The sequence below is a fragment of the Amblyraja radiata genome, chromosome 14, assembly GCF_010909765.2.
Source record: "Amblyraja radiata isolate CabotCenter1 chromosome 14, sAmbRad1.1.pri, whole genome shotgun sequence".
Lineage (NCBI taxonomy): Eukaryota > Metazoa > Chordata > Chondrichthyes > Rajiformes > Rajidae > Amblyraja > Amblyraja radiata.
This window is the reverse complement of record NC_045969.1, coordinates 55,918,300-55,944,811: the sequence shown is the minus strand read 5'-3', so window position 1 is coordinate 55,944,811 and position 26,512 is coordinate 55,918,300. Positions and strand designations below refer to the sequence as shown.

At 46.0% G+C, this 26,512-nt stretch overlaps 1 protein-coding gene across 1 annotated transcript in view; it reads right to left on the bottom strand.

The window, feature by feature from the left end:
• The window catches only part of fstl1 (follistatin like 1), an 80,279-nt gene extending 58,707 nt beyond the window's left edge, over window positions 1–21,572 (bottom strand). The window contains exons 1-2 of the mRNA XM_033033411.1: window positions 21,428–21,572; window positions 21,193–21,249 (exon numbers count right to left, since the gene is read on the bottom strand). Coding sequence (XP_032889302.1) covers window positions 21,193–21,249; window positions 21,428–21,430 — 60 coding nt within the window. The 5' untranslated portion in view covers window positions 21,431–21,572. The remainder of the gene's footprint in view (window positions 1–21,192; window positions 21,250–21,427) is intronic.
• Window positions 21,573–26,512: the final 4,940 nt, after the last annotated feature.

Genomic DNA, 26,512 nt, shown 5'->3' with positions numbered 1-26,512 from the left:
GCGATTCAAAGAGGAATTAAATCAGGTGTTTGGTGTGGGATTCGGTGAAGTCTGTCAAATGTGTGCCGTGGGCAGCTGTGTTTTATCTCCCTTTGTGGAGCTCAATGCAAAGCTGTTTCCTATTCTGCAGTAAGCACACATTAGTAGAAGATAAAACACAACGTGCTGGAGGAAGTTAGCGGGCCAGGCAGCATCTGTAGAGGGAATGGACAGATGATGTTTCAGGTGTAGAGAGGAAGCTGTTAATGATACGCATTGATGTGGTGGCTATGACAAAGATTTTAGTATAGTGTAGGAACTGCCGAGTTTAACCGAAGATAGACACAAAATGCTGGAGTAACTCAGCGGGACAAGCAGCATCTCTGGAGAGAAGGAATGGGCGACGTTTCGGGTCGAGACCTTCAGACTGAGAATCAGAAGAGAGGGAGACATACAGATATGAAAGGGTAAGGTGTGAAAACGACAGATCAAAGGAGATGAAGTTCAAGGAAAATGTAGAATGGATCATTGTTCGGTCGGTGGGAGCGCTGCAAGCGCACAGCCCTGCTAGCAGAGTGTTAGTTCTTTCTACTTTTTTTGTTTTTTTTTAGTGTGTTTTAATCTACGTTTTTAATGTCTCTCTGTGTGTCTTGTGTGGGGGGTGGTGTGGGGGGTAAGGGGGAAACCGCTTTAGTCGCTTCCTCCACGGAGAGGCAACTTTTTCCATGCCGCCTCCCCCGTGGCCTAACAGCGAGGATTGGTGCAGCCTTTCCCGGAGAAGCGCCTGGGGCTTCAGCTCTCGTCACGGAGCGGGCGAGCCCTCGCCGGGGGTCGCCGGAGGTGAGCGCTCCGTTCGCTGGCCCACGGCAGCCTGAAGCCGTTGTCTGCGGAGCTCCAGCTGATGTGGTGTCCGGAGCCTGGGATCCCTCGTTGGGGAACCAGGAGGGGAAGAGCTCCGACCGCCGGCCTGCGGCCAACTTCTACCGTGGGCTCAGCGGGGACTTACCATCCGGAGTGGGGTCCCTCGCCGGGGACCCCCGACTGCCGGCCCTGCGGTCTGCGGTGCTTCCGACTGCAGCGCGGCGGGAACTTTAGATCTTCGACCGCCGGCCTGCGGCCTACACCAACCTGAAGCCGCGGTCTCCGGTGGGGAGGCACCGATTCCGGACTTACCTGGACTTTACCTTGTCTGCACATCGGGCCCGCAGCGACGACTGCGGAGGGTTGAGGTCCCGACCACGGGGGAAATGGAGGAGGACTGGCCAAATTTTGTGCCTTCCACCACAGTGATGAATGCTGTGGTGGATGTTTGTGTTACATTTTTATTGTGCTTTTGGGTGTTCTTTCTTCATTGTACCGCTGCTGACAAATTCATTTCACTTGCACTTTATGTGCAAGTGACGAATAAAACTGATTGATTGTGATTGTTAGCTGAGGGAAGGTGAGAACGAGGCATACAATCAGCAATATTTAATCAGGAGGACATTGAAACTAGTCAGAGGACTAAGGTGGGGGAGGGAGGGACTGAGAGAGAGAGAGAGAGAGGGAAAGCAAGGGTTACTTGAAGTTTGAGATGTCAATATTCATGCCGCTGGGGCGTAAGTTGCCCAAGCGAAATATAAGCTGTTGTCAGTCAAGGATAAAAAAGATGTAAGGTCTCAGCTATCTGAGGTCAAATTCCTCTTGGCTGCCTGTATGGATCTGATGAGAAATAAACTCAATTTGTACGTGGGAAGACATCCGTAAACCATTCGGAAATGGTTTGAAATATGGACAGTGACAGGTTGAAATATTTTTTCTTACCTTAATCTCAAAAGTGCATGTGTTGTCTCAGGAGTAGGGGAATGTGTTATCGACCGGTTTCCCTTGGCTCTTAGTGGGGGAGGAAGATATTGAATTTCTTTCATTTTCAAATTTTATATCCCATCCTCCCCCTTCAAAGGTGGGACCGGCAACCTTCAAGTATTCTTCCCATATCAGAATGGTTGTAGTTTAAAGATACATCATGGAGACAGGCCCCTCAGCCCACCCCGACCATCGATCACCGTTCACACTAGTTCTATGTTAGCCCACTTTCATATTCACTCCCTACCCACTAGGGGCGATTGACAGAGGCCAATTTGCCTACAAACCTTTGGGATGCAGGAGGAAACCCGGAGCACCCGGGGGAAACGTGTTCATAGGGAGAACATGCCAACTCCACACAGACAGCAGTCGAGGTCAGGATCGAACCCGGGTGTCTGAAACTGCGAGGCAACAGCTCCACCCGCTGCGCCACTGGTACGTGTCACCCGTTAATTGAGAAAAGTAGATGCCAGCAAAATTATTCTGATTTGCAGAAGGTGAGAAAGATTCTGCCCTGGTTGGCTGGTTTGCCTTGCATATGCTGCACCCGCTGAGTTTCTCCAGCATTTTTGTGTACCTAAAGATTCTGCCCTGTTGGTTTAGACATGTCCCACACTTTCCCAGTGCATGACATTGCGGCTAATTTTAAAATGAAAACAGAGGGATATGGGCCAGCAGCGGACGAGTCTGTACGGAGTTTGTACGTTCTTCCCGTGACCTGCGTGGGTTTTCTCTGAGATCCTCGCTTTCCTTCCACACTCCAAAGACGTACAGGTTTGTAGGTTAATTGGCTTGGTAAATGTAAAAATTGTCCCTAGTGGGTGTAGGATAGTGTTAATGTGCGGGGATCGCTGGTCGGCGCGGGCCAAAGGGACTGTTTCCGCACTGTATCTCTAAACTAAACTAAATAACGACATGCTTGGATGGGGCATCTTGGTCAGCATGGATGAGTTGGGTCGAAGGGCCTGTTTCCGTGCTGTGTGATTCTATGACATATTTTGGGTCGGATGGTGGATGGACCAAGCTTGTTTTCTCCCTGAAAGAAGCAGCTGAAGCTTGAATCATTCTGCAAGCAATTCTCATTTAAATTCTTAAGATTCTCCATTCCTAACTTCTCCAAAAACTTAAAGTTTTTGGAGAAGTTAGGAATGGAAAATATTACAGCTGAAAGTCCCCAATGACTTGTACAACTGTGACATGAAGCAAGCGTTCAATGGTACTTTATTGTCTCATTTACCTAGATACAGTGAGGTTCATTGCTTTGTGTACAATCTTTGCCTTGTATATGATCCAGCATAGATAGTCACATTATACATTGGCACAATCGTACCCAGGTACAGGGTGCAATGATTGTAGTGTAAGAATAGTAGACTTAACTGAGGCACTTCACAAACAGTCGCCGCAAACAGTTTCTGGTCTCATCTTGTACATTACTGGGAAAAAGGCTGCGAGCATACATTTTATCCGTGCCCCTCATGATCTTGTACACCTCAATAAGGTCACCCCTCAGCCTCCTACACTCCAAAGAAAATTTTCAAGTTCTTAAAAATGAGTTGGATGATCAGCCATGATCATATTGAATGGCGGTGCAAGCTCGAAGGGCCGAATGGTCTACTCCTGCAACTATTGTCTATGTTTCTATGTTTCTAGTCTTCTCTTATCCTTCTTGGCCTGTGTCCTATTTGCCTACTTTGCCACACTGTCTATGCATGTTACCATTTCCAGTACCCCCTTGAACCCCGATAATAAATGAAGGAATCACTTACTTGTACTCCCCAGGACCCTGTCATTCACTGAAACATCAACTTATCATATAGTACAAAGTCTTCAAAGAAAGACCACAGGATATATTTACAGTGCAGATGAGCATTTTTTGATATGGCTTTGAGGGGAGAGGAGAATTAATCTCGGTAGACTCTCACCTGGGGAGAGGAATCCAAAACTAGCCCCCTGGGTACAAAGCACGAGTTATTACCTGAACTCTACCTTTTAGTCCTGAGGTGATCTATTGCAAATGCTGCAGATTTTATTAAATTGCTTTTTGGTCTTGATAGTTCCCACGGGAGCTGAAGTTTATATGTACACTAAGACTGGGGTTGCCAACTTTCTCACTCCCAAATAAGGGACAAAAGGTCAAAATAAGGGATAAATTCCCAACGGCAATTCATTGACCAATCAGCCGTGGCTGGGTGAATGATGAGTTGGCCCGGGTGCTGGACTACACACAAAGCCCAGCCGGCGGGCCAGCTGAGGAGTTTTGGCCCGGGCCACGCGACGTTGCACGCATAGTACGGCACCCCATCCAACACATGAACCGATGATTGGCCATGAGAAGGAGGGGTGGTGGTGGTGTCGGCGGTAAGCGAAGGTCGGACAGCTGGCCGGGCTGCCGACCGACGGGGCCACGGGTGAGGCACTTCTGCTGCACTCCATGGGCTGCACTATACGTCGGGTCGGGTGAGGCGGGGCCGGACGAGGCGCTCCGACCCGACAGTCCCCTCGACCCGAGTAGTAGCCGTCAAATACGGGACAAGGGCAGACAGATATGGGATAAACTAATTTAGCCCAATATACGGGATGTCCCGGCTAATACGGGACAGTTGGCAACACTAACTAAGACTCTGTTCTCACCACCAGCTCAGGAAAGCAAGTCAAAATTTTAGAAATCGCAGTCATACAGTGTGGAAACAGGCCCTTCGGCCCAACTCGCCCTTACTGATCGACATGTCCCACCTATCCTGGTCCCACCTGCCAGCTTTCGGCCTACATCCCTCTAAACCTGTCCTATCGATAATCCTGTCTAACTGTTTCTTAAACAGTTGCGATAGTCCCAGCCTCGACTACCTCCTTTGGCAGCTCATTCCATACACCCACCACCCTTTGTGTGAAAAAGCCACCCCTCATATTCATATTAAATCTCTCTTCCTTCAAGAGGGTTTAATTGTTTATATGTATCAAAAAACAGAACAATCAAATTCGTACTTGCAGCATCTTAACATGCCCGTAAACTGAATACTCACAACAACAAAAATTACTAAATTAAAATGCACCAACATTAGTGTTAAAAATCCAAAAGTGCATAGTGCAACCAAGGCAGTTTGTAGTTGATAGTTTAAAGAAGAAAGTGACAGGGGGCACTATTGATGTTTTATGTCCATCTGGTCTATACTAGCGGGCTGGGTCCACATTCCACAATCCCCCTCCTTACTACTCAACAGCAGGCCACAGTGTTGAGGCTGTGATTTTCTGGGGGGGGGGTGGGGGTGGGGGGGTAATCTGCCCGTGTTATCCAGCCGGCCTGATGGGAAACAGATGGAGAGTGTAAGAGCACATTCCAATGTAATGACAATGAGCTCGCGTTACATACACTGCATTGCAAACACGCACGCTCGTTTGCAACTCTTCACAAGACAAACATTTCAGCTCCCAGCAAAGTGTGTGCCTGCTGGATGGAATGCCTGTGCGAGGGCCCATGACGTGTACACGAGAAACTAGACTGCAGACTACACGGGGTGATTATCCGAGCAGCATCCACATATGCAGCGCACAGCAAGAAGCTGCTCTACATACTGGCCTTCACTTACATGGAGCACCAGACTGCCCCCATCAACGTTCACCACTCCCCACACCAGCCGTCACCTCATTGTGAATCCCATAAACAAGGCTATCTTACAACAAATTATTGCATTTGTCTACAATTATCCCCAGGTTATAGCCTTTTCCTGACATTTCCTGCAGGCCTATCCACAGAGTGTCAAAGCCTTTTTGTTCCCACTATTCATTACTTCTTTCCACTTCACTTGCTTTCTCCTGAAGGCGGGAACTTATACCATTAGGCAAATCCCAAAGTGCTGGAGGAACTCAGCGGGTTCAGCGGAAGGAAAGGGAAAGACATTTTGGGCCGCGACCCTTCTTCAGATCGGTCAGAAGAATGGCCCCGACCTGAAACATCGTCACCTCTCCATTCCCTCCACGGATGCTGCCTGACCCACTGAGTTCATCCAGCACATAGAAACAAAGAACCGCAGATGCTGGTTAATACACAACAAGACACAACGTACTGGAGTAACTCAACAAGTCAGGCAGTATCTCTGGAGAAAAACATGGATAGGCGATGTTTCAGATCGAGACCCTTCTGCAGACACTTTGTGCTTTGCTCAGGATTCCAGCACCTGCAGGTCATTGTGTCTTCAACGGAGAGTTCTTAAACCTTCAAGCTCTTCTTTATAATGTCAAAACTTGAATCATTGTTATTGACTTTTAGACTATGTCATTTACTTATTCCCTATAAATGAACCTGCGTATTCTAAACAGAGGATTATTTCTGAAAACAGCTTTCATTCCTAGTGGCAGGTAATAATCTTCATACATAAATCCTTCATTTATTATAGATATAAACTAAGACTCCTAATGACCAACTGCATGGTGAAGTGAGCACAGTGGGCAAGACTGTGGGCCTCGATAGTTTAAATGATTGGAGATTATATACTTCCAACATTGCAGTGAGCTTTCGATTAATGTATGCCTCTCTAGTCAATGAGTGAGATCACTGAGCAGCCAAACCAAAGGGAAGGACATCTGTACAAAGAGACAGGATTTATTTGTGAATCACTTCAAAGTACTCTCTAACTTCAAGCATCAGGCCCACAGTCCCACTGAGTAACAGGTACCAAGGGCCCCTCGTAAATAGGACACCTTAATTAGAACAAAGCTCCGAAAACATTCTTCAACACATCACATAGAACATTGAACAGTAGGGCAGAGGAACAGGCCCTTCAGCCCACAATGTCTGTGCTGAACATGATGCCAAGACCATATCCCTCCATATCCAATAGCCTCTTCAATGCCACTATCGTATCTGCCTCCACCACCACCCCCGGCATTAAAGGTGAGCCTTCCAGACACTCACCACATTCTCTGTTAACAAAAACTTGCCCCGCACATCTCCATTATACTTTGTCCCTCTCATCTTAAAACTATGCCCTCCAGTATTTGATATTTCCATCCTGGAAAAAAAGGTTCTGACTGTCTACCCTATCTATGTCTCTCTTGATTTTATATACCTATCAGGTCTCCCTTCCAGAGAAAACAACCCAAGCCTGTCCAATCTCTCTACAGCCAATACCTTCTAATCCAGGCATCATTCTGGTAAACTCTTTCCCAAGCCTCCACATCTTTCTTGTAATGGGGCAACCAGAACTGCACTCAATACTCTAAATGTGCCCCAAGTTTTAATGAAGCTGCTTCATCTGACATGTTTGGGTATGTTCAACGGCTGGTAATTGGGAGAGAGGTATGAGCTTTATCATACAACATCTAATATCTAAATCAGTTACAATTGATTCATCCCCATCACGTGCAAAGACCCAACCCTGTTGCTATTTAGATACCTGTTCACTAGAATGGTTCCTGTCCCACGCACACAATGAAGATTCAACTCCATCTCCAAGCTCACAGTAAATGCATGGGAAAAATCATTTCTCTTAGATCATCCCAGTCAGAGCAACCAATAATACCCCAGTCACTCTCTTTATTAGTTTCAGTTCCAGAGTTCAAGTTCAATCGCTCAATAGAAAGAGAATTTCCTGACATTGGGTCTTAGAGAAAAGACTTTGCCTTCCATCACGGTGAGGAGGAGATTCACTGTGATGGATGTTTGTGTAAATTGAATTGTTTGTATTTCTTGTAGGAATTGTCTTTGTTTATATGGCTGTGGAAATGGAGTTTCGTTTGAGCCTCACTGAGGTTCAAATGACATGTAATAAATATTGTATATTATTGTATTGTATTAGTTCATTTTTGGAATACACAGTGGCGCATCGGTAGAGCTACTGCCTTACACGCCAGAGACCCCGGTTCAATCCTGACTACGGGTGCTGTCTGTACGGAGTTTGTACATTCTCCCCGTGACCTGCGTGGGTTTTCTCCGAGGTCTTCGGTTTCCTCCCACACTCCAAAGACGTATAGGTTAATTGGCTTGGTATAAATGTAAATTATCCCTAGTGCGTGTAGGATTGTGTTAAGTGGGCGGGGATCGCTGGTCAGTACATATTCGGTGGGCCGAAGGGCCTGTGTCCTCGCTGTATCTCTACACTTGCTACCTCTTGTACTACGGATTAATTTGTATTGAAAATGTGGAAAAAATCAAGTCATGTTGGCTGCTTATTCTTGGAGGATATTAAAAAAAAACAATTAAAGTGAAAACTGCAGAGATTGCCGATTATCTCCCCATCTCTACTTGATCTGCACTAAATAATCAGCACTACCCCTGTCTGGGGGTTCTACTGATAGACAATTCCATAGATCCCTCCTTTACTGCAGTCATTGAGTATGGAAACAGGCCTTTCGGCCCACCTTGTCCATGCTGACCAAGTTGGCATACCATGCTAGTCCGATTTGCCTGCACTTGGCCCACATCCCTCTAAGCCCTCCCTATCCACCCGCCATCAACACCATTTCACACAAGGACTGGGGTCATTGGTTTCTGCTCAATTGATAAGGAGTCTCCGAGTTTGTAAACTGGTAGTCTGCAGAATTTCACACAAGATGGGGGAAGTGCAATTTAGCATTGTGCCCGTTAAGTGAAACTATTTGGTCCTTTCCTGCAAGAATGCAGAGCTAAGCAGGGCTGTCTAGACAACTAACATTTCGCCAAGGCTGTGTAACGGCACAGGAAGCATTCCCAGTTGACGTGCAGTAACACAAATACGAGTTGCATTTCTTTCTGCCAATTCTTTAACAATCTGGGAGCAGGCCAATTCCATGATATTGATCTTGGCTCATTTTCTCACAGTGTACGTCACGCACTGACTGTTCAAAATTCACCAGTGCTTGGGACCATGGAAAATATTACAGCTCCTCATTAACTCAACCCCCCACCCCCTCCCCCCTCAAACTTTATTCAACATGCACCCTGGGAGTGCTAGCAAATTCTGTATTCTGTCACAATTTGGAAGCAGAATGCTTTGTGTTATGTACTTGGCTCAATTCCACGTCTGTTCTGATGTAACTGACATCCAATTAACACCCCATCGGTATGAACATTGACTTCTCCAATTTCAGGCAGTCCTTGCTTTCTCCCTCCTTCCCCTCCCCTTCCCAGCTCCCCCACAGCCCACTGTCTCCCCCTCTTCCTTTCTTCTTCCCGCTCCCCCACCCCCACATCAGTCTGAAGGATGGTCTCGACCCGAAATGTCACCTATTCCTTCACTCCATAGATGCCAAACTCATCCGCTGAGTTTCTCCAGCATTTTTGTCTACCTCCAATTAACTGGTGGTCATTTATGGTACCACAGCGGTTTTAGCAGCGCAGCTGGTAGAGCTGTTGCTTCATGGTGCTCGAGATCCCGGGTTCGATCCTGACCTCGGGTACTGTCTTTAGACTTCAGACTTTAGAGCTACTGAGCGGAAACAGGCCCTTCGGCCCACCGAGTCCGTGCCGACCGCAAGCACTCCCTGTACCACTACCCTACACAATTTTACCGAAGCCAATTAACCTGTGAAGCTGCATGTCTTTGAGCACCCATAGAAAACCCACGCGGTCCCAGGGAGAACGTACAAACTCTGTGCAGACAGCACCCATAGTAAGGATCAAACCTCAGTCTCTGGCTCTGCGCCAATGTGCCACCCCTAATGTGTCTATGTGGAGTTTGCACGTGCTCCCTGTAACTGCGTGGGTTTCCCCTGGGTGCTCTGGTTTCCTCCTACATCCCAAAGATGTGCGGGTTTGTAGGTAAATTGGCCTCTGTAAATTCCCCTAGTGTGCAGGGAGTGGATGAGAAAGTGTGAATAGCATAGAACTAGTGTGAACGGGTGATCGATCGATGGTCAGTGTAGACTTGGGCCAAAGGGCCTGTTTCCATGCTATATCTTTCAATCAGCCAATCTCAGCCAAAGGAAGAGATCAATGTGCCACTTACTTATCCAAAGCCACCAAGCACAAATGGCCTCAGTTATGAATGACATTATTGCTTATTGCTTAAGAAGGAACTGCAGATGCTGGAAAATCGAAGGTAGACAAAAATGCTGGCGAAACTCAGCGGGTGAGGCAGCATTAATGGAGCGAAGGAAACAGGCGGCGTCTCGGGTCGAGACTCTTCTTCAGACTGATGTGAGGGTGGGGGCAGGAAGAAGACAGGAAGGGGCGGAGACAGTGGGCTAAGGGAGAGCTGGGAAGGGGAGGAGAAAGCAGGGACTACCTGAAATTGGAGAAGGCAATGTTCATACCACTGGGATGTAAACTGCCCAAGCGAAATATGAGGTGCTGCACCTCCATGGTTTTTTTGAAATCCAAGAATATTATGTCCACCATATACCTAGCTCATGACATGCTCAAAGAACTCTAAAAATGAGTCAAACAGCATTTCTCTTTTGTAAAACAATGTTGACTCTGACTGTATCATGATTTTATAAATGCCTTACCACAATTTCCTTAATAATTGATTCCAGCATTTAATGTCATAAAAAAATGGCAAGACTAACTGGCCAATACTTTACAGCCTTTTTACCTCCCTCCTTTCTTGAAAAGTTTTCAAACTCTCCAGAGAACTTTTGCAAAATATTGGTCATTTTGGAAAATCACCAGTAATACATTTTTTTTTTGCCACTTCTTTGAAGATTCTGGATTCGCCCTGGAGTCATAGAGTGATACAGTGTGGAAACAGGACCAACTCGCCCACACCAGCCAACAATGTCCCAGCTACACTAGTCCCACTTGCCTGCGCTTGGTCCATATCCCTCCAAACCTGTCCTATTCCATGTCTAACCGTTTCTTAAACGATGGGATAGTTCCAGCCTCATCTACCTCCTCTGGCAGCTTGTTCCACCCACCCACCACCCTTTGTGTGAAAATTTCACCAACCGGAGATTTCTATTATATATTTTCCCTTCACCTTAAACCTATGTCCTCTGGTCCTCAATTCCCTACCCTACTTCTACCACCCTACAAAAAAGACTGTGCATCTACCCGATCTATTCCTCTCATGATCTTATACACCTCTACAAGATCTCCCCTCATCCTCCTGCGCTCCATGGAATAGAGGCCCAGCCTACTCTACCTCTCCCTATAGCTCACATCCTCTAGTCCTGGCAACATCCTCGTAAATCTTTTCTGAACCCTTTCAAGCTTGACAATATCCTTCCTATAACATGGTGCCCAGAACTGAACACAATATTCTAAATGCAGTCTCACCAACGTCTTATACAACTGCAACATGCCCTCCCAACTTCTATATTCAATACTCTGACTGATGAAGGCCAAAGTGCCAAAAGCCTTTTTGACCACCTTATCAACCTGCGACTCGACCTTCAAGGAACCATGCACCTGTATTCATAGATCCCTCTGCTCTGCAACACTACCTAGAGCCCCATTAGTTTTTGGGCCTATTAGTTTGCCTGGTACTTGGTCCCCTGGTGATACATTGTTTTAATATCATTGCTCCTTTTTGCTTACCGATTTTCCACCATGTTGACAAGTTTTTCAAATTTGACTGAACAAATATTTTATATCCAATTCTCCAATAATTCCAGAAACAATCATCTGGTCACACCCATTTTCAGAGGGGAAAAAGTTAAATGTTTCACTGAGTACTGTGTTGAGTGTCACCAACACTGAACTGGATTTATACCATACAAGTATGTAAAGCAGCAGAGTCCGCTAGCTGTACAGCATGGATATAGACCCTTTGGCCCAACTTGTCCGCATTGACCAAGTATGCCAAAGTGGGCCGAAGGGCCTGTTTTAGACCCAGTTGATCTGTTCTACTAATGGGAGTTCACTGTTGTTGTTCAAATATTTTTTAATAAAGAAACCAAATTTCACTTGGGCGCTGGAAAAAATAATTTTTGATTCCCCTGTGCACTAAAAATAGACACGGCAGATAGTCAGGGTCTTTATCCCAGGTTGAAAATATACGCCAACTTGGTCAGTATGGACAAGATGGGCCGAAGGGCTGTGTTAAACTCAGCTAATCTGTTTTGTTAATGGGAGCTGACTGCTGCTGTTCAAATAGATTTTCAGAAACAAATTTCAAACCATATTTTATCTATCAAATACTTTTTTTTTAAGTATTTCAGTGTGAAAGACAATTTTGATTATAATTAAATAATGTGTATGTATTTAGCATACTTTCCAAACATTATTTTGCTGAAATACAAACACATTGTGAGGAGGAGGGCGAAAGCACATCCTTTTTTTAATGTTGAAAGTAGCTGAGAGGTTTTGCCTGTGTTATATTGATGGAGAAGGGCAAGGTAAACGACACAACGTGGACGTTCGAATGGCTAAACACTTATCATAGAAATGCTTTCTTTACCTCACATCACCTTCCCAAAGCAAGCAAGCAATTGAATTGTGAAGTGCTTTACTTCTGCCCAGCTGTGTCTTATTGACAAGACAGTTAATTCAATTACTGACAGCTGAGGGGGTGAATGGTCAGAGTGCCTTCAGGATCCACAGATGTGTGGAGAGATTGAGTCAAAGTGTGAACAAAGTCATAGCGAAGGCCGCAGGACACAGTTCTAAGGGGGTCGATAATGAGATGGTGATAGAGAATAAGGAGAATGCAGTGAGACAGGTGTTGCATTTTTTTTTAAAGTTAAGCCTAAATAGTCTAATGAAGGATCTCAACCTGAAATGTCACCTATTCCTTTTCTCTAGAGATGCTGTCTGGCCCACTGAGTTATTTCCAGCTTTTTATATCTATCTTCTTGAATAGTTAAGGTAAGTCAGTCACCCCATTCTCTAACCCGCCACATAGAAAACTGATTGGTTATTGGTTTAATATAAAATAGTGGATGGAATTTGTTGGCTGTTTTAGTAACTTTCTGATACTCAGTAATCTATATTATCCCTGTGTGACTGCAGAACAAAATATGAAATTTAATAAACTCCACAGGTCTCCCATCTTGCTCAAGTCTAATCTGCCTTCATTTTAACTGCTCTGGCTACATATCTGCCTCCGAGCTAGTTTTTTGCAATTTTGTTTTTTGCACTTTTTTGCAGTCTTGTTTAAACTTATTTTTATTTTGTGTTGAAGTCCTTGTTCAGAGGTGGCATTTATCATTATTGGCTGGTAGTTAATTGAGACTATTTTGTACTGCACACTGTTTTATTTCCCTCTGCTTTGATAAAGTACACGTGGGGTTACGATAATGACTTCAGACTTGATGCAACCCTGTGTCTTGCATTTGGCGATGACCAAGTTCACTTTTATTTCTAGTCAGTTTTGATCCAGGTCTGTAGGATGTGACTGCTGACGTGAATGACGCCAAAGTTCGCCTACACAGGACTTCAAAGTATACAAACATTTATTTAACTCTGTTCTGTTGATGCTGATATAAACTTGCCAAATTCTACTCATAGACAGCAGCATTAATGGTGGGAAGAATGGATTTGTAAGATGGGTATAGTGTTATGCAACTTAGCAATGGGCCCTTTGGCCCGTTTTGTCCATGTCAACCATGTTAGCACACTGGCCCTTCCCACTCTACACCCTTCCTATTCATATCTGTCCCAATGTATTTTAAAAGTCATAATTTTACCACTTTAACTTCCTCTGGCAGCCCATTCCATATACAGACTACCCTCTGAGTGAAATACTTGCCTCTGAGGACCCTCTTAAATCTCTCTCCTTTTACCTTAAGCCCATGTCCTCCAGCGTTACCCTGGAAAAAGACTGAGCATTCGCTTTATCCATGCTCCTGGTGATCTTGGACACCTCAGTGAGGTCACCTCTCAGCCTCCTATGCTCCAGAGAAGGAGGTTCCAACCTCTCCCTACAACTGACCCCAGGTAAGGTGTGGATTTCAGTCTACAGATTAGTTGTCCTCATCTTGCCAACTGCACTGCTGGAATGTTAAAGGGGCTGTCCCACTTGCGCAACCTAATTGGCGAGTTTAGAAGAGTTTTGAAAAAATGACATGTTGAAGACCTCCTTCGACTATGTTGAAGACTAGCTACAACTAACTTCGGGAAAATTGGACACCGAAAAGTGGCGAGTGAAGACTATTTCCTTCGACCTCCCTTCGACTATGATGAAGACTATCTACGACTACCTTCAACTACCCTCGATTACCTACGAATAACATGCCGACCTACGAAGACTAAACCTACGAGTAAAAAAAGTATCGTTTTTTTTTCCCATGGTGACCTTTTATTACTCGTGGGCATTTTTTAACATATCGAAAAAAACGCCGCGACCTAGCTGAGGCCTCGAGTACGTGAAGACCACTCTCGAGCATGAAGGAGAGTTGCGAAGACCTCCTACGACCTCGTGTCGACCGTGCTGTGAGTATGAGTCGAGGGCAAACTCACAGAACTCGCGGATTAGGTTGCCCAAGTGGGACGGGCCCTTTAAGCATCTACAATATTACCTGATTTCTTGTGAAACAATAATGAAAGCGGCAGTGTGGGGTTGGAAACAGTGGATTTTTAAAGTATTTGTATCTTGGCGGCTACTGATTTGATAGGACCGCTATTTAGAGATCTGGAATATACCCATTCTGATCCTTGCCTAATATCTTGTTAATTTGATGATATTAAATCATATTACAAGCGTATTTTCATCCCTTGTGAGTAAGTAAATTCTGTGTACCGTAGTCCTTGATTTAACTGGTACAAAACAAAAAAATGTTGTCTGCCTGATGAAAGAGTTATGAACTTTAAAATGGAAGATGTATTGTGAAATAAATTGGCCTTGAGAAATGAATTGCCCTAAAGCATGCTGAGAGAAAGCCAGCATGGATAGTTTGAGGCAATGTATGTCCAACAATGAAGGAAATGTGGTTGAATTTTCTGTGTGTGGATTTTGAGAAGCATTTAGTTAGGTGCCACAGTGCAGTAAGCTATGTAGATTGAAAGGGGCCTTAGCAAATGGCTAAATAAGGGGAATAAAGAGTACTAGAAGACTGTTTGCCAGGGTGTGAGGAAGTGAACAGCAGAATTTCCTCTGACCAGTACTCTGCTTAATTAGTCGTATAGCACGGAAACGGGATCTTCGGCCCAGCTTGTCCATGACCATCAAGATGCCCCCATCTACGCTCGCCCGACCTGCCTTTGTTTAGCCCTTATCCCTCTAAACGTTTCCTATCCATGTACCTGGTAGAGTTAGACTAATTTACGCTGGGCATTATTTAAAGCTTGTAGATGGTACAAAGCATGGATGAGAGTCAGCAGTAAGGAGCAGAGTCATTGATTTCAAGGTGATGTAGATGGGGGGGTAAATCTAGTTGCCCTCCTCCATCAAGCTGCTGAGATGTTACTTTAAGTGTTCAAGAAGGAACTGCAGATGCTGGAAAACGAAGGTACACAAAAAAGCTGGAGAAACTCAGCAGGTGCAGCAGCATCTATGATGCTGCTGCACCCGCTGAGTTTCTCCAGCTTTTTTGTGTACCTGAGATGTTACTTTAATCTGGCTTTCAACCCTCGGTTATGTGTTGTTCTTTCACATATTGGCATCTAGCCTATGGGTGTGAACCCAGACACTGAGCTCTTCAAATTACATGGTTGGGGGCTTAGAGTGACCAGTATTACCCATGGCAACATGAGGGACAATCAGATGTTTGCTCTAGTTTTGAGATCTACACTTGCCCATGTCCTGTTTTGACAATTCAACTGTAGCAATGGACCAGCTGTGGCCAGCTGTGGCGAACATTGCAAAGATGTGGCTGCAAACATCTGTTCTAAATCATCATGGAATCTATCCACAATGATTCCTGACACAACACAACTAAAATAGATCTTGTTACTATGCAAACTTTCCCCTGGCAGAGTTTCTTTAGAACAGAGAAAATGGTGTTCCATTGTTTTACTTGCTCCCCAAAATCTGTCAGCCACGAGTCCATGCTGGATTTTGTGTTCATTTTAATTTTATAGATACAGCATGGAAACGGGCCCTTCGGCCCACTGAGTTAACACCATCCATTGATCGCCCATTCACACAAGTTCCACGTTGCCCACTTTCTCATCCACTCTCTACACACTGGGGGCCAATTTACAGAGGTCACCTATGAACCTGCCTGTCTTTTGGACGAGGCGGAAACCAGGGCACCCGGAGGAAACCCACGCAGTCACAGGGAAAATGTACAAATTCCACACAAACAGCATCCAAGGTCAGGATCCAACCCAGGTCTCTTGCACTAAGAGGCAGTGGCTCTCCCAGCTGTGGCATCCTTGTGTTATTAGTTAGTCAAGAATGTTTAATTGTTATATGTACCGTCAAGGTTACAATGAAATTCTTAGGGTGGCACGGTGGCGCAGCAGTAGAGTTGCTGCCTTGCAGCACCAGAGACCCAGGTTTGATCCTGACTATGGCGATTGTCTGTAAGTTCTCTCTGTGCCCATTTCCCTCACGAGCTCCCGTTTCCTCCCACACTCAATACACATTCTCCAGCGATGTTGCCGGACCCGCTCAGTTTCTCCAGCACTTTGTCTTGTGTTAAGTTGTGAGAATTAGTTCATTACAACATCTACTGAATTAATGCATGCATGCAAACTACTGCAGAAATAGTAATTCAGAAAATATCCCAATATCTCACCATTGATGTACGGTAAAATGGAGGATGTAAGTGCTTTTCTATATTTATTCCAAACTTGCTGTTTGTCAAACTGTACAAGGTCTGCAGCAATATGAAGGAGCACGTGTAGATATTGAAGGAAGTGTTAAGTATTCTGGGGAGCAACATGTCGGCCCCTGTGACCAGGCCTCGTGCTAAAGCAGTCCATTCCCATTCCATTAGGAATTTACTTTCAACTTTCATTTTTCAAGAAAAAGTTAATGAATTCTCTCCTGGTTGATTCTTTGTTTTTGACAAATGAGCCACTTCATTTTAATAGGTTCTGGCTCAGGGCTGAAATAAGCGCAAGCTGATTATTATGTACATGAGAGGCTGATTTAGCCTTGAATCCAGCACCGTCTAGACATGAGGTCATTCTTAATTTGTGGACCCTGGAAGAAAGTTTAGCAACATGGCTGGGTTAGCAAATGCAAGCTTTTAGACCAAGAAATTCAAAATGTAAATCCTCACTCACTGAACCCATTCTGTTTATTAATGATAATACATGATGCACCAATCATGAAATCCAGTGGGGTTAATTAGTAAACCAATGGATTAGAAAATACGTATTGGATTGGGAATTCGGTCTCTCAAAACGCAAAGTGCTGGGGGAATTTGGTGGCGCATCTGTGGAAACAATGAACAGATGATGTGTTGGGTCGGGAACCCTTCAGAAACTGGAACATTGCCTGTCCACTCCCTCCACGTGTGCTGCCTGGCCCACTGAGATCACCCAGAACTTTATTTTGCTCAAGATGTGTCTCCGTGTTCTAACCAACAACTACATAATTGTTGGAATTGTCAACAGTTCAAACATCCTCAACCAGTGGGAAGAATGAAATCCAGGTTCCCGTGGTCTTTAGACTTTAGAGATACAGTGCAGAAACAGGCCCTTCGGCCCACCAAGTTTGCACCAGCGAGCGATCGTTCCCCCCGCACACTAGTACTATCTCACACACTAGGGACAGTTTACGGAAGCCAATTAACCTGAAAACCTGTGCATCTCGGTGCGGGAAGAAACCCGAGCACCCGGAGAAAAACCCGCTGAGTCACTGGGAGAACGTACACACTCCGAAGACAGACACAAAATACTGAAGTAACTCAGCGGGACAGGCAGCATCTCTGGAGAGAAAGAATGGGTGACGTTTCGGGTCGAGACCCTTCTTCAGACTGATACAGACAACACCCAGAATCGAACCCTTGCACTGTAACGCAGCAACTCTACCGCTGTGCTGCCCTGGGTCATCTGTGCCTCAAAAATACCTCCCTTATTTCATTTAGCACTTTTATTCATACACATTCAATATACATAACTGATTTCCCCAACTAACAGTCAGTCCACAGGCCAAATCAGTAGACGAGTTCTAATGGATGGGATTTATATAGCGCCTTTCTAATACTCAAGGCGCTTTACATCGCATTATTCATTCACTCCTCAGTCACACTCGGTGGTGGTAAGCTACTTCTGTAGCCACAGCTGCCCTGGGGCAGACTGACGGAAGCGTGGCTGCCAATCTGCGCCTACGGCCCCTCCGACCACCACCAATCACTCACACACATTCACACACAGGCAAAGGTGGGTGAAGTGTCTTGCCCAAGGACACAATGACAGTATGCACTCCAAGCGGGATTCGAACCGGCTACCTTCCGGTTGCCAGCCGAACACTTAGCCCATTGTGCCATCTGTGCTGCGCTTTTCTATCCCTCGAGCTTGTAAATTGACAATTCGGTAGTTGCATGATTCTAATTCCAGATTTGTATTTAAAATTCTCTTCCATCCTTGGTGGAATATGAACTCCAGTCTCTGGATCAGTGACCCAGGCCTCTGTATGCTTGTCCATAACCTATGGTGCTAGTGTGCCCCTTACTATATAATGACTTTTAAAAATATATTTGGACTTGTATATGGATGGGTAGGGTTTAGAGGGATATGGGCCAAATGCAGGCAAATGAGACTAGCCCAATATGCCAACTTGGTCAGCATGGACACTGTGGGCCGAATGGCCTGTTTTGTGCTATACATCTCCAGGACCAACTTTCTGTACCTTCATCCCAGCCACAATAAGTAAGTAAGTTTATTGGCCAAGTATTCACATACAAGGAATTTGCCTTGGTGCTCCGCCCACAAGTAACAACATGACATACAATGACAGTTACGAATGACTCAGAAAACACTAAACATTAATAATAATAAAACATCAATGATAAAACACCATGATCAAGCATGTGAACCAACAAAATACCAGATCAAAGGGAGGCTACATATTTTTGGCTGTTGAGTAGAGCAACTACTCGTGGATAAAAACTGTTTTTATGTCTGGCTTTGGCAGCGTTGACAGTCCGAAGTCGCCTTCCAGACAAAGGGAAGTGATTCAAAGTGTTTGTGGCCAGTTAATAATGAAGTGGATCATTAGTGATAGGAGTAGAATGAGGCCATTCAGCCCATCAAGTCTACTCCGCCATTCAATCATGGCTGATCTATCCCTCCCTCCTAACCCCAATTTCCTGCCTTTCCCCCCCATAACCTCTGACACCCGTACTAATCAAGAATCTTCTTTGCCTTAAATATATCCACTGACTTTGCCTCCAAACTTCTGTGGCAAAGAATTCCACAGATTCACCACCCTCTGACTAAAGATGCCCAGACATCTTGTAAACGGCAACTATCATATCCACTACAGAGTGGGGAGACACAGAAGAGATAGACCCCTTTCATCCTCGTTACTATCTCACTTCATTCCATTCACGTATAGTATCACAAGATGCAATTACATAGAAGCAATTATAAAGACCAAATAAATGTTAACGGGGATTATATATTAATATTCAACTACTGTGGGAATTTTTAATTTCCAATGCAAATGAAATGTTTTTATAAAACTAGAGTAGAATTTGAGACGGTCTACTGATGAAAATAATAATTATGGTAATAAGATTTTACACTTGGGTTAATCAGCAATCCCTTTTGCACTACATTTTCTCAAACAGAAAGACTGTCAGTGTTGATTTAACCTGTGCTGGTAGCTACAAATCCAGGCAACATGTCTGCGCAAAACCGCAGGAAACTGCACAGTTGTGGATGTAGCCCAGTCCATCACACAGACCAGACTCCTCACCATTGACTCCATCTACACTTCACGCTGCCTAGAATATCGTCAAAGACTTGTCGCACCCCGGTCATTCCCCCATGTCCTCGCATCCATCCAGCAGAAGGTACAGAAGCTTGAAAGCGCACACCACCAGACTCGGGAACAGCTTCTTCCCCTGTGAAACTGTCTTCCCTTAAACTATTTGTTTAAGAAAGAACTGCAGATGCTGGAAAATCGAAGGTAGACAAAAATGTTGGAGAAACTCAGCGGGTGAGGCAGCATCTATGGAGCGAAGGAATAGGCAATGTTTCGGACCGAAACCCTTCGCTCCATAGATGCTGCCTCACCCGCTGAGTTTCTCCAGCACTTTTGTCTATTTTCCCTTAAACTATAGTGTGATTCCAATCTTCCAACCTAGAAATTGGACCTTTTCTCAGGAACTATAGCACTATATTCTGCTCTCAGGTATTTCCCCCCTGTTGTACTTGTGTATGAGCTTGTAGATTTAACACAAAGCTTTTCACCGTGTCTCAGTACAATAATAAACCAATACTAAATGAAGGGTCAATTGATTAACTTGTTGGAAAGCTGAATTTGATGTATTTAATAACAAACTCTGGGTGGCAGTCAGCATTTGAAAGATCAGTCTGAAGGAGGATCTCGACTCGAAACGTCACCCGTTCCTTCTCTCCAGAGGTGCTGCCTGTCCCGCTAAGTTAACCCAGCATTTTGTGTCTATCTTCGATTTAAACCAGCATCTGCAGTTCTTTCCTAAGCATTTGAAATACTTGTGTGGTGAAACTGAACATTTATTTTGTACAGTATCCATCAGCAAAGTGCCAGGTCGATGTTAACTGTGAATATGAAGCTGGGACAGGGTGGGGAAGGTATGGGAATCATTGCCTCTTGTTAACTGGGTGGGGGAGGGTTCGTTCTCCAACTGCGCCGAACAGACAGATTGTGGGATATTATCCTTGTGTTCTTTAAGACCCAGTCGATGTGTACTTGGAAGTTTCCAGTAAATCGTGTGTGCGTTAAATTCCTAGCTGCTGGTGGCAGGTCATGTTCTCTCTCTATTGTCGATATCTCTCATCCACCCACAAATCTATTTGCCAGCTTTTGACTGCTTCCTCGATTATTTCTTCTCCCCTCTTCTAAAAAATATTTAACTCGCCACAAAACCCCATCTTGCAACGAGCCCCTGGTGATTTACAATAAGCAACTAGCAACGGAAATCCCCCCCACCCCACCCCATATCACAAAGAGCCCGAACCACCCACCTCCCTCCCTCCCTCCCTCCCTGCAGCACCGGCAAATAACTGTCCACAAAGTCCCGCAAGACCAACACATGCAGGATCGGGTTACACAGACAAAGCCTCGGCCCGAGAACCAGCCAGCAGCGCTCCTCAATCTCCCGTCCAGCCCAGCCCAGCCCAAGGCAGGGGGAGAGGGGCCGGTACACAGTGGGAATGGGACGGGTAGAGAGATGAGATGGAGGGGATGGAGAGGGGAAGGAGGCCATGGAGGGAGGGAGGGAGGTGATGGAGGGGGAGTTGAGTGGGGAGGGAGGGATAGAGAGGGGACATGAGTGAACAGGGAGTTAGAGGGGGGAGATTGGGCAGGGAAGTGGGGGTTGAGTGAGTGGACAGAGGGGGTATTGAAAGGGGAAGGGAAGAGTGAGGGGGGGAGGAGGATGAGTGGGTGACAGAGAGAAGATCTTACTTACTTCAGCGTTGATCAGGGCGACGGCCAGGAGCACAAAGAACGGGGCACTTCTGCAGACCTGTGTGAGAGAGCACGGATGGCAGCGGTTAGTTGAGTGTGTGTGTCTGTGTGTGTGGGTCTGTGTGTGTGTGAGAGAGTGTGTGTGTGGGTCTGTGTGTGTGTGGGGGTCTGTGTGTGTGTGGGTCTGTGTGTGTGTGGGTCTGTGTGAGCGGGGAGGCAGCGGGGACGACGCTCACCATGTTGGCGGTGCGGGAGCGCGGTGAGGAATGCGGCGCCGGGCGGCCGGGGGCTGGGCAGAGGGGCTGCAGCAGGCGGGAGGGAGGGAGGCGGCTCTCGGCTCTGCCCCTCCTAGCGCCGGCGCCGGGGGAGGGGGAGGGACTGGTGTAGTTCTGCACAGACCCCTAGGTCTGGACAACACAGACACAGCCCGGCTTCAGGTCGCACCCCGCCCCATTGTTTTTCTTCTTTCTCTCCCCCCCCCTCACCCTTGTTCCTGACCCCAGCGCTCAAACATTCCCCTCGCTCTCTCCTCCCCTCCCTCTCCCTCCCCTCCTTCTCCCCCCACACTCCCACTTCACTTCCACCCCACTATTTCGCTCTCCCTTCTCACCCACTTTCCCACCCCCCCCTCACTTCCTTGCCTATCCCCCACTACCCCACTTTTCCCTGTCTAAATTCATCCCCTTCCAGCTCCTCTACCCCCTTCTCCACTCTTGCTTCCTCCCCTTTCCCACTCCTCTAACATAGAAACATAGAAATTAGGTGCAGGAGTAGGCCATTCGGCCCTTCGAGCTTGCACCGCCATTCAATATGATCATGGCTGATCATCCAACTCAGTATCCACACTCTATCCCTCCCCTGTGCTCTCCAACTATCCTATTCCCCTTCCTCCACTATCCCACTACAATATCTGCCCCCCCTCCCCCTCCATCTATCCATCCCAACGGCTTCACATATCACTCCCCCTTCCCAAGCTCTAACTTGGATGGAGCATCGTGGATAGCACGGATGGGTTGGGCTGAAGGGCCTGTTTACATCCTCTATGCCTCTGACCTCTCCTGTGGCGATAATTATGGTGTTGATAAAGATTGGAAGACACAGAATGGAAACAGGCCCTTCGGCCCACTGAGTCCACGCTGACCATTGCTCCCCCGTTCACACTAGTTCTATGTTATCCCTCTTTCTCACTCACTCCCGACACACTCAGCCTCATTAACCTACAAACCTGCACATCTTTGAGATGTAGGAGGAAAACCGAGCACCGGGAGGAAACCATGTGGTCCCAGGGAGAACGTGCAAACTCCACACAGACAGCATCGTGGCATCTTTAATAGTTTGTTCCCTGAACATTTGAGTGGGACATGATTGGAGGGTCAGGAACACTAGGAATGGTCTGTCTTGGTTCCGCCTCTCAAGTATTCAGAGTTAGAAGTTGTATCCTTGGGTGACCTGTAATTCAATGCATTTGATTGCTTCATTTTAGAAAGGAAAATAATGATTTTCTTTGTTATTTCTTCCTATTTTCGCCGATTCAGTGTCATACACCCCAGAGTCCAATAAAATTCCTTGTTCACACGAAGCTCGCAGAGTGAGCAGTCTACAAAACAGTAATGATAAATATGACAATAGATATGGGTGCAGAACAACAAGATTAGTTTTAGTTTATTGTCACGGGAACCGAGGTACAGTGAAAAGCTTTTGTTGCGTGCTAACCAGTCAGCGGAAAGACAATACATGATTACAATCGAGCCATTTGCAGTGTATAGATGGATGGTTAGGAAATAATGTTTAGTGCAAGGTCAAGCCAGCAAAGTCCGATGGAGGATAAAGGGAATAACAAAGTCCGAGTAGGAAATGCTGCAGTTGGAGTAGAGGCTTGAGTGGAACAATTGTAATAAATTCTAGCAATGCAGAACAAATGAATCACAGTCAATGACGAGGTAGAGTTAAGAGTAGAAATGAGGAAATGCAAATGCTGGTTTATACCAAAGTTAGACAAAGTGCTGGAGTAGCTCAGCAGCTCCGAACAAGGGTCCTGACATGCAACGTCACCCATCCTTTTTCGCCACTGAGTTGCTCCAGCACTTTGTCTATCAATCGGAATCAGAATCACACTTAATTCGCCAAGTATATTTTGCAACATACGAGGAATTTCATTGGCCAGGAATTTAATTGGCCAGAATTAAGGGTACATGGCAGCCCCTCCGGGAATAGACAACAAACAATAGACAATAGGTGCAGGAGTAGGCCATTTGGCCCTTCGAGCCAGCACCGCCAATCAATGTGATCATGGCTGATCATCCACAATCAGTACCCCGTTCCTGCCTTCTCCCCATATCCCCTGACCCCGCTATTTTTAAGAGCCCTATCTAGCTCTCTCTTGAAAGCATCCAGAGAACCTGCCTCCACTGCCCTCTGAGGCAGAGAATTCCACAGACTCACAACTCTCTGTGAGAAAAAGTGTTTCCTCGTCTCCGTTCTAAATGGCTTACTCCTTATTCTTAAACTGTAGCCCCTGGTTCTGGACTCCCCCAAAGGGAAGGGGGTGTTTGGTTCAGAAATCTGACAGCAGGTTTTCTTAAGTCTGGACGTCTGAACAATCGAGCTCTTGTAACTACTCCCAGAAGGTAGAAGATAAGGGAGTGGGTCAGCATGGCAGATATCCTTGGCGATACTTCCAGTCTTCCTGATGCAACAAACTGTAAAGATGGGAGGAAGAGACAAGCCTGTGACAGACTGGGCTGTGTTCACCACCCTGGGCAGTTTCAAGCGGTGGAGAGCTGAGATGCTGCAACCCTTCAGAATACATTGTGTAGGCATGAATACAAGGGACGACAGATGGCACAATGGGCTAAGTGTTCGACTGGCAACCGGAAGGTAGCTGGTTCGAATCCCGCTTGGAGTGCATACTGTCGTTGTGTCCTTGGGCAAGACACTTCACCCACCTTTGCCTGTGTGTGTCCTTGGGCAAGACACTTCACCCACCTTTGCCTGTGTGTGTGGATGTAATTATGTGAAGCACTTTGGGGTCAATGCACGTTGACTAAAAATGTGCTATATAAATAAAGAAATTTAATTTAATTTAATTTTAATTTAGGCACATCTGGGGAAGTGTGAGAGACTCCTGGTTGACATGCCGCATCTTCTCAGATGCTAAAGAAAGTAAATGGGCAGTGGTATGGGGGTCGGCTTGGCCCATCATGGCTCCTTCCACCGCCACTCCATGCAGCTGCTGCAGAGCGATCCAGTGGCTCGCCCGCCCGGCTGCCGGAGAGGGCCTCCCCCGGCCATCTCCGCCAGCACCACCCGTGACAAACGCACTGCCCGTCACCTCCAGCAGCCGCCTCTCAGCTTCTGAACACCCGAGGTTGCCGTGTTCCGCTTCCCAAGCCCATCGCGGAACTTTAGGGCGAAGGTGCGGGAAGTGAGTTCACAGACCGATCATCGCCCCTGGCCTTCCCCTTCCCCTTCACATTCCACCACCATCTTGGAAGAAGAATTTTGACAACACGCTGCCTAAATATGGTACATAATTTACAGCATTTGCATTATATCTGAGGAATTTTCCCTTTTACCACAATTCTGACAGAGATTTCATGGAAAGTCAACATCTTGCTAATGAATTGTAATCACCCCCCCAGAGCAAATCATTTTTTTGGCTTTGAATAGACGTCGTATCCAAGCAGAGTCGTGGCAAGAATCCTTTCAAGAACTGCCCTGCGTTGTTTGGAACAATGAATGAAGTCCAACTCTCCAGTCAATAAAAACATCATAAAAATATATTTCCAAGGACAAGGTCTCAATTATTTGCCACGATTCCTCTCTGCTCTCACATTTAATAGGAAAGCTTCCACATGCACAACACCCTTTTTCATTTTATTTAGTAGCGTCAGCAGAATGGTAAATAGAATCAAAAGATAAATGGGTTATATGCACAAAAACAACGATTTCTCCTTTGTAAATAGATTGCAGCTTATTTGTGCTCTAGCATTTGCCACCAGTAATATGGATACAGTTTTCCCCCACAGCAGGGTAGGAGGGTCCAGAATGGAGGGTATAGGTTTAAGATGAGAGGGGAAAGATTTAATAGGAACCCGAGGGGTAAGTTTTTCGAGGGTGGTGGGTGTATGCGACGAGCTGCCAGAGGAGGTAGTTGAGGCAGGTATTATAACAGCATTTAAAAGACAATTGGGCAGGTACATGTGGATAGGAAAAGTTTTTAGAGGTATGTTTAAGAAGGAACTGCAGATGCTGGAAAATCGAAGGTAGACAAAAGTGCTGGAGAAACTCAGCGGGTGCAGCAGCATCTATGGAGCGAAGGAAATGGGCAACGTTTCAGGCCGAAACCCTTCTTCAGACTGATGTGGGGGGGGGGGGGTGGGGGAGAAGAAAGGAAGTGGTGGAGCCCAAGGGCTGAGAGAGAGCTGAGAAGGTGAGGAGACTCACTCTGGCCATGGAGGAGACCCAGGTCAGAGAGGTCGGATTCGGAATGGGAGGGAGAGTTGAAGTGGCTATTAGAGGGATTTTTAGAGGGATATCGGGCAGGTGGGGCAAGTGTAGATGGGTCATCTTGATCAACATGGGTGAGTTAGGCTGAAGGGTCTGTTTCTGTGCTGTATGACTAATATCTCGGCTATTTCAGTTGCATCTGTTTTGTTGAAATGTTTGCGGAAGTAATGTGGGTTTGCCTGGACTGAACGTGTAACGGTTTAGACAGGACTCTTTGGGCTGTGACCCCCTTCAGCACGGTAATGGTTCTGAAGATGAGTGATCATGGTTGCTGACTCTGGTACAGTTGGAGCATCGCATCAGGCAAGCCGCCATTCTGACATGGACGTTTCGTTGCAGAGCTGAGTCCTGACAGGAGACTGACTACATGACCTGGAATTTACCTACTGACTCTCTCACCATTGAAGGGATCTATGTGAGGCACTGCCCCAAAGTATCAAGCATCATCGAGGACTCTCACCACCCTGGCCACACTCTCATCTCCTGCTACCATCAGGAAGAAAGTACAGGAGCATGAAAACCATGACCCTAGTTTCAAGAACAGCTTCTTCCCAGCAACTATCAGGTTCTTGAACACTAATCACATCCCTACCTCAGCAACTAGATCTTTGGACTTGTATGGAGCATTTTTGGTTGCATTACAGACTTTGGTTTTTGCACTGTTATTGTTATCTAAGATTACTATTTTTTTATTAATGTATTTCTGAATATTATACATTTATCTATGTGTTATTGCGTTAAAGGGCCAGTTAAGCTGCAGCAAGTAAAAATTTAATTGTTCCATTACTGATGCCCGTGGCAAATAAACGCTC